The following is a 12,613-nucleotide window of genomic DNA, read 5'->3' on the forward strand; positions in this document are numbered from 1 at the left end:
GTCCACATCCATTCCTGGCTGCAGAATCTACTTTGTACACGGAGCTCAGGGATGTAGGTAGGAACACTTGTGCCTTCCATGGGTGACCAGTTCTGTACTTATTTCTCTTGTCAGTCCATTCCCCACTGCTCCTAGTCACCCTTCACAGAACCTGGGCAGATAACCTTTGAGTAATAATCTGAAATTCAAATACAAATAATTGACTACTGAACTGCCCTAATATTTGAGAAAGGTTTTAAACTAAAATAGGTTCTTCTGTGTGCCATTACTGGCCTGGCAGCTATGTGTGTACGCCAAGTGTACTGAGAAAGGTAATATTAACAGAATGAAAAGGTCGCAGTTGTATAAAAATCCTTTTAAAAGTAAATAGGCTTGCCAAACTGAATTCCCCACAGGTAGACAGAGGTTAAGAACTGAGAACATTTGGGCCTTTGGCAGGTCAAGTTGTGCATCTGTAAATGCCCTTCAGAAATGCAAACACCAGACAAGTGTAGAGAATTACAGGGATTGTGGCTGGCCTGAGTACAGCTGGCTCTGGCTGTACCTCCAGGCAAGCAGGCCAGGGCTCAACAGCTCTTGAGGGAGGTATCTGGGGGCACTGTGCAGGGAGGGCACAGCACCCCTGTGTCATGTCCAGGCACCCCAGGGACAAGGCAGGCAGATGCACATGGTAGTCACTGCCCACATGCCCTGAGGTGAGGGGTTAACCAGTATTAGCTGGTGAAAAAACAGTTTTATTGTGGCTGTGTTGGCAGGTGGACCTGAGCGTTGGTGCAGTCCCGGTTGGGCAGTTTGCAGCTGGATATTTGGGCAGAGGTCTCGTTGTGCTCCCTGCTTCCCTGAAGAGCAGAAGGGATGGAATGGGAAGGCACACAACAGGAGGAGATATATAGGCTTAAGTGAGGTTGTACTGTTAAGGCACCTTAGTTTCCAACCACAGGAGTGGCTGCAAAATGGTGGAGTCTACATGATCCCTTTCCTAACTCGCAGAGAGATTTTATGAGGTTTAATCTATTACTCAATCCAAACAGGAAAGGGGTAAAAAAAGAGGAGTATTTATGTCATCACTGACTATTAGTGCCACATTGTTAATTAAAAGCAAACAAATCTCAGATCTTGGACTAAAATAAGTATAAACATTTTTTCTACAGTTTACAACAGGAAATAATTCCTTTAGGCATGCCTACTGATATTTGTGCCTTTTCACCATATCTCACATTGCTTTAAAACCTTCTGTTCACCTCCTGCTTTTCAGGACATCATTCTGTTAAGGAGGTATGTCAGCTCGGACATAGAAATGTGGCTGGAGCTTATGGGGCAGTTCAAGACCCTCTGTCCCTTAAACCTTTCAAGAGATTACTGGCAGGAGAGTTAAACTGCTCTGCCAGTTAGACCTGAAGAGAGCTCACTGCCAAGCAGCTGGCCTGCAGGCCCTGTCTGTGCAGGAGCTCCTCTGGGGACATGAGTGGCAGTGTGGCACGCTGGCACCATGATGCCATTTGCATCATCAGGTTACTTGCCAGTGTAAGACAGTGAAAAGGGAAAATAAAGAAAAGTAATAGTAATGGCTGTGGAAATTGAACTTTTATTATCTGTTCACTGTATACAAAACACCATTCTGCATAGTGATAGCTCATTTGTTGTACAGTTGACAGTGCACATGAACAAACAAGTGTTCAGAGGTATCCACTAAATGGGAAGGGCAGTGGTGGCAGTGGCGCTGTGCCCACTGTAGGATGAAGTACTTCACAAGCACTTGATATGCCAGTAATAGAAATGGGCTAACAAGCATCTACCCTGGAGCCAAATTAGGAACGAGGGTGGAGAGAGCAGAACTAATGTATCTGATAAACAATTTCCAGAATGATTAAGTTTTACAGAGGTGGCTGAGAGGACCCATATTTTTTTAAACACTTCAAATTTTAAAACTATTAGAATTTAATGATAAATAACAGAATCTCACAAATCTTTTGGGGCAAAATGCTCCACATTTATTTACATATGAAATGTATTTAATACAGTCGAAATGGACATAGTGTATAGTAACATCTGACAGTAGCAAGACTTTTAAGGAACCCAACAATTACTACTGTTTATCATGCAGCTATCTATATATACACAATTTGTTTTAAAAAAAAGTACAAAATTTTTTGTAGGGTTACATACAAGGTATAAAATGCAAAAACAAACTAAAAATATACTCTCACAGAGAACTCTATCTGAAAGGGACAGTATGGTACCTTTTTGTACTTGTGCAAGCAAAACTAGTGGTGCTGGACAGGAGTTTGCAATGTCTGGCCAAGCTCTGCAGGGCCTGTGCTGAAGCTGCAAGCCCCAGTCCCACTCCTGGCTGGGGCTGGCTCCTTCCCAGTTGTGGCTGTGTGTGACACTGAGCACCAAGAACGTTTGGCATGATCACATGGAGCTGGCAAATCCCAACCCCTGTAGCAAGGGTCAACTATTTCCTTTCAATAACCAGCAAGGAAAATACATAATGCTGTGTACTCATTTCTATGTTTAATAAATTACATGACAAAAAAACCATAATCATTATAAACCTATTCCTCTAATTACATCTTATTTCTTAAATCCAGAGCAGCCCAGCCCATTTGTAACAATTTGAGCTTTGATCATAAGCACCTGGAAACCTAAAAAAGTCACTTCATGATACTCAGAGTTGTGCATTTATACTCTTCAGAAGTACTTCACCACTCCGGGAGGTCTGCACCTGTTCTGGTGTTGCCACCTGAAAACCAGCACTTTATTTTACACATGCAGTGGTACTTTTGTCTTTTTTTTATAATATATTTTGTAAGAAAAAGTTTAAAGGCGTCCTTAGACATTTGAAGGTCCAAGTTCTTAAGAATTTAAAATCTCCCCTTAGCTTGCTTCCTCTCTCCTCTCCCCTCCTAGCACCTCCTCCTGATGCTAAACTTCCATTAGCTAAAGTTTCTTTCAGAAGCATTCAAAAACCAAACAGTTTAGGAGAACCTAAGGAACTGCCCTGGCATTCAGAACTCTGTTTTAAAGAAACTTACTACAAAAGAACAGAAAATAACCAGAAAAAAAACCCCTTTTTTTTCCACTAGATACTGATACAAACACATAACCAAAGAGTATAAAAATTATTAGTTTAAATATATACAAACATTTTTCAACTCAAATACTGCTTCAATGGTTCTAAGGGTATAGACAATGAGGTGAAGGGAACACTTTTATGCAGAATATATTGCAACAGCCTGAACAGTACTGTTAATACTATTATACGTTGAACTTTCTGTAGCAAAAATGTCATTAGTATTCCAATGTGGAGCGAGATTTCTGCATCCCAAACAATCTGATCACTTGTCAGCTGAACTCATTCTTTTGGACTTGATGAAGGCCATGCCATGTGTTCTCATGTGAGTGTTTAAGGCCGCTTCAGTTTCAAAAGTCTTTGCGCACACTTTGCATCTTCTGTCTGACGCCGCACTGTTGGAAGAGTCGTCCTCATGGCTGGGTTTGTTTTCTTGCTGATTATCCTCCCCAGACCCATTCTGTTTTGATACTGGCTGAGGCTCCTTCAGCTTATGTACAATGAAGAGGTGTCTGGAGAGGGACACATGAGATGTGTAGCAGAGTCCACATTCCCTGCATTGGTACGAAGAGCCATCAGATTTATGCTGAGGAATGTGTTCATGAAACTGGAGAAGATTTTCTGTTGTAAAGCCACAAACTGCACACTTGTGAACTTTAAAAACATTTATCTTCAGCTTCTTTAATGGCTGAGTGATTGCACCTCGTGGAGGTCTGAACTCCATTACAGGTTCTTCCAATTTACGCTTTGGACTAGGAACCTAACAAAGAGACAGAAATGGTGTGTCATGTAAGCATAAATATGCAGCTCTTTTAATAACTATTTGTGACTAGCAAATGTCAGAATCTTTCCCTCAGCAAATTCTAAAACAACTCTTGATAAATGATCCTTTTGGGGCTCTACTTCACAGAACATGAGTCATTTATGGCATCAAAGTACCTGTATTTATTTAAAGATCCTGAATATATAGCCAAAAAAAAAAAAAAATCATTCTCAGTGATTGAATGAGTCTTCTAAGCGATTACCTTTGTGTCTTCTTTTACTTCCCTTTCTTCCATGTTGGTAGATTCAGTCATTTCTTTCACATCAGGGTCTTTAATGCCGTGCATCAACTGAATATGTTTTTCCAACATCAACCTCTTGGTAAAAGTACGTCTCGAATCTGGGCAGTGCCTGCAGATAGACACACACACAGACACACACAAACATTCAAGTGTCATGCTTAACAAGTGCCTTTTGTAGACTGGAAGAATGGTTTTGTATTTGAGATACTCCTGAAAACCAGGTTCCCCAAAGTGGAACTGTGAACTCTCAGCTCAGACAAATTTCAGACTTTACACACTGCACTCTCAGAAGCCTGACATGTTTCTGCAGGCAGGATAGGTAATTGATTTGGCCTGTCCTGGGCATCTGAAAGAATGGGACACTGGCTTTTCCACAGTTAAGGAAAGATGTTCAACTCACAACGGTTTTCGTATTCCATTTCTAAATAAATAAAAGCAGAACTTACGAGCACGTATAAACCTTCCTAATGCCTTTGTGCTTGATACGATTGTGCCGACATAAACTGTGGGACGAACTGAAAGATTTGTCACATTGCCGACAAGGATGTTTCTTCATTTGCTTTAAAAAAGATAAGAGAAAGACTTTCATTAAAAAAGTTCAGTAAAAGTGGTGCTTGTGTTGAACCTTCTGATAAGTAGGAAAGAAACATCACTTACCCATTTTTGGTACTGTACTTCACATACACCCCCTCTTCAACAACACTGTACAAGTCAGAGCTGGACCTCTTTCAAAGCAGTGTGGCCCCCATGAGCTACACACACCCACACCTGTCTCCAGCTGTAAACTGGTGTCAAGGACAGTGGATGGAGAGAATTTCTTCCACCAAAGAAACGGAAGATCAGAGGACTATTTCTGGATCAATAAAGGCAGCAGGATGAGGAGGTTGCTTTCCCTTCCCATCACCAAACCATGTCCTCAGCTGCTGACTAGGAGCTCCTCAGCCACATACAGGGAGCGGTGAAGAGCACAGAAGAAGGACCAAACTGGAATCTCACAGACACTGACACACTAACAGGGTTCAGGAAAGTCATGACAAAATGAGCAGTATGATCTGATGCCAACTTGATGGCCATCTGTTTGGGGAATTCTGTGGGGCTGATGTGGCAACTGGTCAAGTGGAAGGAAAAAGTAAAGGAAGAAATTGAAAAGGGTTGGAGCAGTCACACACTGTAGCTGTGCGGCAGTGAGCAGAAGCATCAAGCCCGTGGTCAGAAAAGCAGGAGGAAGATGATGCTCAGCAGGACCTGGGGGCACTATGTGGAGTAGCTAGCTGTGACCTCACACTTGTTCTAAAATCCTTGGGGAGACTCGAGATAGAGACCCAAACAGAATTTTGGATTCATTTGTTTCTGCAATCGCAGCCAAACCAAAAAGAACTGAAAAATTATTTTTGTAAATAAGTGGAGCATACAGAAGAGGATGATCAATTACTAAGCTGGAGTTGGTAATACCTACTTAGAAAACATCTGCCCTTTCACAGAAACACACCTGCACACAAGCCCAAGGAGCTCAGCAGATGGCTGCCTGGTGGAAGGTAGACACACATGATCCAGTTTCAGACTGGAGTTATACAGGCTTGTTGGAACCATCACTTGTCTGGGCTGGTAACGTTTTTTTTTTTTTGGCAGCACTTTTAAGATCAGGTAGAGAGTCACACCAAGGCAGCTACAAAATTTCCTACCCTACAGCTGGCTCCCTTCATCCAGGATCCTCAGGAGAGGATGAGAAAATGTGAATCTGTCTGTCTGCGTAGACAGTTCCCAGTAAGGGCTGGAACCTTAAGGATCTGTCCAAAGGAGATATACATAGCAGTACCTCTCCTATGAATAATCCAGCCTGGAATCAGCTAGGGGTTACAGATCTTTCACTCTGGTCCTACAAAAGCAGAAATCAGAAGTTTGAAACTAGTATTTTCATATACCTTGCATGACAATGGATTTTGTGAATAGCACATGAATTGCTTAATTACAGTTTTAAACAATCATTCTGAAAGGATCATTTTAGAGCATTTAACCCACACCTATCATACTTAAGAAAATAAGACAGTAAATTAGTTCCTCTATTTATTAGATCCATGTGACATACTTGGTTATCTTATGCTCATTTCTATTTTCTCTATGGTAAAAGTTTAGTTTTTCAACATAGTCTTTTTGACAGCTAACAATTACTAAAAATTTTGACAGGTTGGGAAGGAATGTAGCACCTGGTCTGTATGCCCCATTTCTGAAAGACATGGAATTGTATTTCTGTTCATTTTAGTATCTGTGTGCCTCCCGTGTTATTCAGGGAACTGCCTGAATGGGGATAAAAACCAGCACCTGAATGGAAGCAATGAACGAGGCCTTCAGGCCAGGATTTGAGTGCAACAATTATCTAATATTTCATAATAAGGGCTATTCTTGAGGTAACATTTCACATAAACATCTGAGAGAGAAAGACACAGATTTAAAATTAATATTTAAAAAGCATTATTGATATATTACTAACCTTCTTTTACATGCCTTTGGCTACTCTGCTGTGGATAGAATCAGACTGAATATCGCTCTCTAGTTAACTCTGAAGTGACAGTTTCATTGGGAGGTTGTGCTGCTTTATTTTTAAGAATTGCATAAATGTACAATGCATTCAGTCTTAAACGCATTTCTGATTGCCAGTAAAAGCTCTACTGAGTTAATATTTGGGCAGCAAGAAGCTGAAGGAATGGGGTGGGAGTAACTGGAGGCAATGTTGCTGGGGTGCTATTTGCTTGAAGTTGTCCTAAGAAAACTGAAAGTGACACTCAGTAGTCCAGCATTTTCAGCATTTCCATAAAACGTTTATAAACAGAATAAATAATTTGCAGAACAGCTTTAGAGATAATAACTGTAATAGAAACCTCTGGAAATGTGCAATCATTTATTACAGCACATTAGAATCCTGAAAACTACAGATTTTCATTCAGAGTGGTTCTCTTCCACTTAGACAAAATCAGCCTATTATCCCTCCCGGTCCTGTTCTTTTGCTGCAGTGCAGCACAGTACATCAGTTCAGCTCCCTGGTTCCCAGCTGAGGAAAGAGTCAGAGCATTGCAGAGGTGAAGACTGGCTTGGCTGGTGGCTGCCACATGTCAGCAAGGGCCTGGAGCCTGCCACAGCTAAGCAGGGTCACTACTGCCTTCCTGCCTGCCAGTCTTTTTAATTTCATTTAACTGGAAATGCTATTGAACGCAGGAAGAACATCAAACAGTCTCTCTGCTGACATGAGGATGCAACATTCCCACATTTTGTTTTCAATCCATTTTAAGTAAGATAGCTCAAATTCAGGTGCTTTAAATACAAAATTCAACTTGTTAACTCAGCTGAACTCTTGAGTGTCAGATTAGAGCAACAGCTCAACTATGGAATGTGTCTGCCTTTAAATGAAACACCAGTTGGCACTCACTGGATGAGTAAAACATGACTGAGTCTTCACTCCCTGAGGCTAACAGGCACTGAGCTTCCGAACAGAACAGAATCAAATTGTTTAAGCTGGAAAAGATCTTTAAAACTGGGTCCAACCATTACCCCAGCACTGCCACGTTGACCACACCACCATAAAGAGAGGGAACTGAGAAGGCACAAAGAAAAAATAAAAACCTGGAACAGATTAGATGTTTGGATGAAATACAGCAAGATCTGTCACTCTTTCCATCTTGAAAAAATGTCAGTACTGAATGAACAAGCCTACAATTGATTTTCTCAGTAGAATGATGTAGAAACTAAAAAAACTAAGCAGCCAAAGCAAAAAAGATGAAATAGATATAAGAACAGTAAATAATAATACTGGGACTTAAAGGAATTATTTTCAGAGACACAAATGGAATTTAGAAACAAATACTTCACCTTTCAGGTTTAATTCACCTTTTTGTACTGAATATATTCCTTTACCTTTCCATGTTCTTTCCTCATGTGGGAGATGTAAACGTCTCTCTGAGTGAAGAGCCTGTCACACTCCCAACATGTCCAGCCAGGACTAGTGACTTTTTTAGGTTCTGTTTTCTTTATGGGAGAAGGAGATTTCTTCTCCAACTTTTCTGTTCCATTGATAGATTTTGTGTCCTCCTTGTTGTGACTGGTTGAGTTTTGAGTTGTGGGTTTAGTACTGAGAGGCAGATTTATCCCCAGGTTTGGTGGCCCCTCCACACTTTTCAAAGTTCCATGCATAGACTATAATAAAAGAGAGAGGAAAAAAAGGTACAAAACTGACATAGACATACACAGTTGTATTCAACCAAAAGCCTTCAGTTACTTCTTTGGCATACTATTATCATCAGATCACATTTGCAAAGAAACAGGATTAAGTAAAGGCAAGGCCTAGCATGACCTATCAATAACTGACACTGGATATAGGTATTTTCACAAGAAAAATGAGACACTTACTTTGGAGGTTAAGTTTAAGTTGCAGTTTAGCAGGGAGGAAAAAAGGGCTCAAGAAGTACTTTATGTTAAGTTTAATTTCTCGCTTTACTTACCTGACATGTTAGTTGAGCATCCTCATTCCAGACTATGTGACTGGAGTTTTCCAAGAAGGAAAGGCATTTTTACTGACCAAATGTTGACTTGGCATATTGGTAAATAAGATAAGGCAACTCTGGAAATATCACACAGCTATGTAATTTATTAACACTTTATGTTGAGGCTGAGGTTGAGCCCTGCCTTACTCTCTAGTCAGGTTATGAGCACACTCATTTAGGGCTACCTTGCTAGGTAGTGTGGGGCAAGGTGTGTGGGGTAGACAGGGCCCCACAGCAGATCAGAGGGGTCTGAGCAGCTGTTCTCCAGACCCTGAAGTTCCTGGCTGGAAGCTTTCCTCAGGGACTTATGTCTGCACTTTAAGTCAATGGTCAGTAAGAAGGGAAGAACTCCTCCTTCCCCCACTCCCCATTTCCAAACCAGTGTAGTGCACTGGTGTGACACCTGAGCCTTCCAACAGAGCGACTAGTACAGAAAGGGCTGGGGGGCTTCAGCTGTGTGTCTGAGTTCCACATGTGGACATGGAAACAGCAAGAATGAGGAGGGCTGTGGGCCAGCAGGGATGAATGCAGCACAGAGCTAATCCACTGCTGAACATGGACCCACAACTGAGGTCTCATGTCTGAAAGGCTTGTCCTTTACCAGGACAGTGTTCTGATCCTCTCACCTACTGACCCTTTCTGTAACCCTCTTGGAGGACACATTTAACCAGCCCAAACAGAATTATTTTTTCTTTAGGTAAAACCCATTAAATCCATTCTTGATTCTGGGAATATAGGAGTATCGACGTAATATTCCAGCAACAAGTTCTTTTGTAAATACTTTGGCTCTTGAGATTACACTGGCTCTAGATCAAATATCAACCTCATCAGTAGAACATGTTCTTTGATTTAACAGATTTAAATAGCAGAAAAGCCAGTAATTAACCCCCCATAACTGTTAATAAAAAGCAAAGTGCATAGGGCCAACAACAAAGAGCAAAGTGCAGGTGTGTAGTAAAGGAGGAGGCTGGCTTTAGTATCCCACTGCACAGGGGAGCAGGAAACAAGGTTCCTGTACTCTCAGTCAACTGAAGCTGACCTGGAGATTCCATTCCAGCCTAAACTGTCAGCATGTAACATGTTAGAGCTCAACTTTCCAAATGTCTTGTAAATATAATACTTAAGATTACATTTCCTATTTGAAACTACCCAAGAGCATTAAAGCATAGTATGGAGTCCCAGTGCTGGCCAAACACTCCCTGGCTGGGAGTATTACACCTCCAGGCCAGGCAAGTCCTTCAACATCTGCTCTCACTGGCTGCTGGAAATTTTCTTGTAGCAAATCATTACAGGAAAATAAGACATACATTTTGCCATCAAGAAATATTGGCATCTGCAGGAATTATTCTGGGTTATTTTCTGTAGCTTTAAATAATCTCCTCCTGAGCTTCCTTCTATCCCTTTCTGTCCTACTTTCACCAGGTCTGTCTCTGCCTTGATGATTTATGTCTAGCCATACCAAACCATTACTTTCTGTGCAGCTGAGCTCTGCCTCTGTCTGGCACTTGTACTGACCCTGAGTCCTTTTGTGCTTTTATTCTCTCCCTGAATCCTTTTCTGCTTTTATCCATAACCTGTTACTGTTTTTTCAGTCCCCCTTAACTGAATTCCAATTTACAATGCTTTGCTCCAGTCCCTAATGCTATACACACATCCTAAATGCAAAACCAGCAACACTGCTACTGCACATGTATTGATTAATACTCTAATTTTAGTCTCAGAAATGTCTGAATCATTTATCGTGAATCATGCTAAAACCCCACTGGTTGAAAGCTCAAATACTGTCATGGAACGCTAAAGCCAAAGAAGTTAAGTAGTGGCCCAGTAAGTGAGCATATCTTTGAAATGTGAGATGCTAAGCACCCTGATTTCTGTAAAGATAGCTTCTGGCCCTAACTGCAGTCAGATGGAGCTCCTCAAAGTGTTGTCTTCGGGTCTTACAGAAGTACTCGTGTACAGATATGACAATACTTTTCCAGTAATATGTGAGTCAGGAAAAACTAATTACAGAAACAAGACTACACTGCAATACACAGAATTTGCCTATTTAGTAAAAAACCCCCAATCATCTGAATAGATCAAAGGGAACAGAAATCAGAGTTTTGCATTGCTGCATGAGAGGAGCATCTAAGATATCTTGCTGTAAACATGCAAGAACTAGTGCTACTAGTTCAGAAACAATGAAAATACCCAGTCCTTGTATTGCTGAACACCCTGGCTCAGCCTTTCCCTCATCTCCTCCTCAAGCTGAAGACTGGCTTTAAGATCACCTGGTTTTTTTAAGACTTGTGATCCTCTTTTCAACACTACTTCAGAGAATTCTGTGGTTACAAGAGCCATAGCTGGGACGAAAACGCAAAATTATGGTTTTAGCAGCCAAAAAAGATGTCTGGTCTTCCACTCTACGGTAAAGAAGCAGGATTCAGAAATTATGTCACTGCCAGAGAAGCGCAGCAAGCTCCACAGTATTCTGTATGACATGAGGTAAGAGTCTGTGGCAAACACACCGCTAACAAATGATAGCCAGGGGGCTGCTGATCCTTCAAACCAGGACTTAAAAGGATCACAGTGAATCGTCAGCTCTTAAGGGTGTTTATGAGGAAATCCACTGGAGTTTTTTTCAAAGCACACATGTTCAAGTTCGTATAACACAGGTAACCTCTACATTTAGCAATATACTGCTTCCTGGTGAATTCTGAACATCAAAGTTTGATTTTGTGATGCACTCATCATTCTCAGCTCCTAACAATTGGAATAATACTTAATATACCGTAAATAAAACTCAGTATTTGTTAGGATTGGACTTGCTGAGATATTCCCAGGATACAAAAATCAACATTCTTACAGAAAAACCGACTGGGTCATTACAGATATGCTGAAGACCAGACAAAATATAAAAGTTGAACATTTGAGAACAACATTCACAGATTACCCCCTCAGAATTATTAACACCTCTCTCAGCAGTCTTGTTACTCCGTGCCTTTTCACAGCGTGTTCTCACAGCATGTATTGCATGACAAATGGTATCATGAAGGAAACAAGAGAAGATGCCTACACACCTTGATATGATCCATCATAAGCTGTTTCTGTGCATACAGAAGAGAACAGTCTGGACACTTGAAAACAGACACCTTCTGGTTTTCAATGTGCTGATCAAAGTGGCGATAGAGCAAAGGTTGTAGAGTAAACACAGTGTCACACATAGAGCATTTATATATTATTCTAAAAACAGAAGCACAGTAAACAATGTCAGTCATGTTGATGATCTATTTGCAAGAATCATGACGTTAACTTTTTTTCTCATCACAGATAAGATCTGACATGTTTAAGCAATCATTTCACACTGCCTGAAAAAAGTTAAACTAATTCAAAATATCCTTCAATTTCAAAATATTGGGGCAGGAGAAGAAACAGAAAAATAGAAAAAAAAAATTTAAAAGTGCAAACATGAAGCCAGAAAACAGTAGCAAGTGCCAGTTACAGATACAACAACATCTGCTCAGGATACTCTGACAGTTCAACATCTTCGGTTTCTGGACTCACATTGTAGCTAAAGGATAATATCCCTGCTCCAGGTTACAAACCTGTATATTGTATATGCAGTACATTTAAAGGGAGTGATTAATTCAATCCTAGTTAGTAACATACTTCAAGATAAATACATTTTTGGCAATGTTCATGGCTGTGATGCTCCTGAATGCCAAACCTAGACTCTGTCAATGCCCTGAAGCTCCAACAGGATGGGATTTCCCTGATCTGCCATTCCAAGCCTTGATGAATCTGTCACAGAAATGTAGAGACACCACCAAACACTTCCTTTCTTGGAGCACATGTGACTTTTGAACATAGGTTCCCCAGACTCCTGTTCTTACAGCAGTTTTCTAACCACAGCTCATGAGATAAGAGAGAAATCTAAGCCATGTAATCTGTAGTGCTGCAGA

General features: G+C 40.9%; 1 protein-coding gene across 7 annotated transcripts in view; it reads right to left on the minus strand.

Annotated features, from left to right (window-relative positions):
• Window positions 1–1,968: 1,968 nt before the first annotated feature.
• Window positions 1,969–12,613, minus strand: part of ZNF532 (zinc finger protein 532) — a 33,680-nt gene continuing 23,035 nt past the window's right edge. For 6 of the 7 annotated variants that reach the window (XM_059847728.1, XM_059847729.1, XM_059847733.1 and 3 more), the window contains 5 exons: window positions 11,732–11,894; window positions 8,047–8,325; window positions 4,587–4,699; window positions 4,102–4,249; window positions 1,969–3,836 (listed from right to left, as the gene is read on the minus strand). In XM_059847728.1, coding sequence (XP_059703711.1) covers window positions 3,342–3,836; window positions 4,102–4,249; window positions 4,587–4,699; window positions 8,047–8,325; window positions 11,732–11,894 — 1,198 coding nt within the window. In that variant the 3' untranslated portion in view covers window positions 1,969–3,341. The remainder of the gene's footprint in view (window positions 3,837–4,101; window positions 4,250–4,586; window positions 4,700–8,046; window positions 8,326–11,731; window positions 11,895–12,613) is intronic. The other variant, XM_059847734.1, reaches the window with a different exon arrangement.

This window comes from Haemorhous mexicanus, chromosome 5 (genome assembly GCF_027477595.1).
Source record: "Haemorhous mexicanus isolate bHaeMex1 chromosome 5, bHaeMex1.pri, whole genome shotgun sequence".
Lineage (NCBI taxonomy): Eukaryota > Metazoa > Chordata > Aves > Passeriformes > Fringillidae > Haemorhous > Haemorhous mexicanus.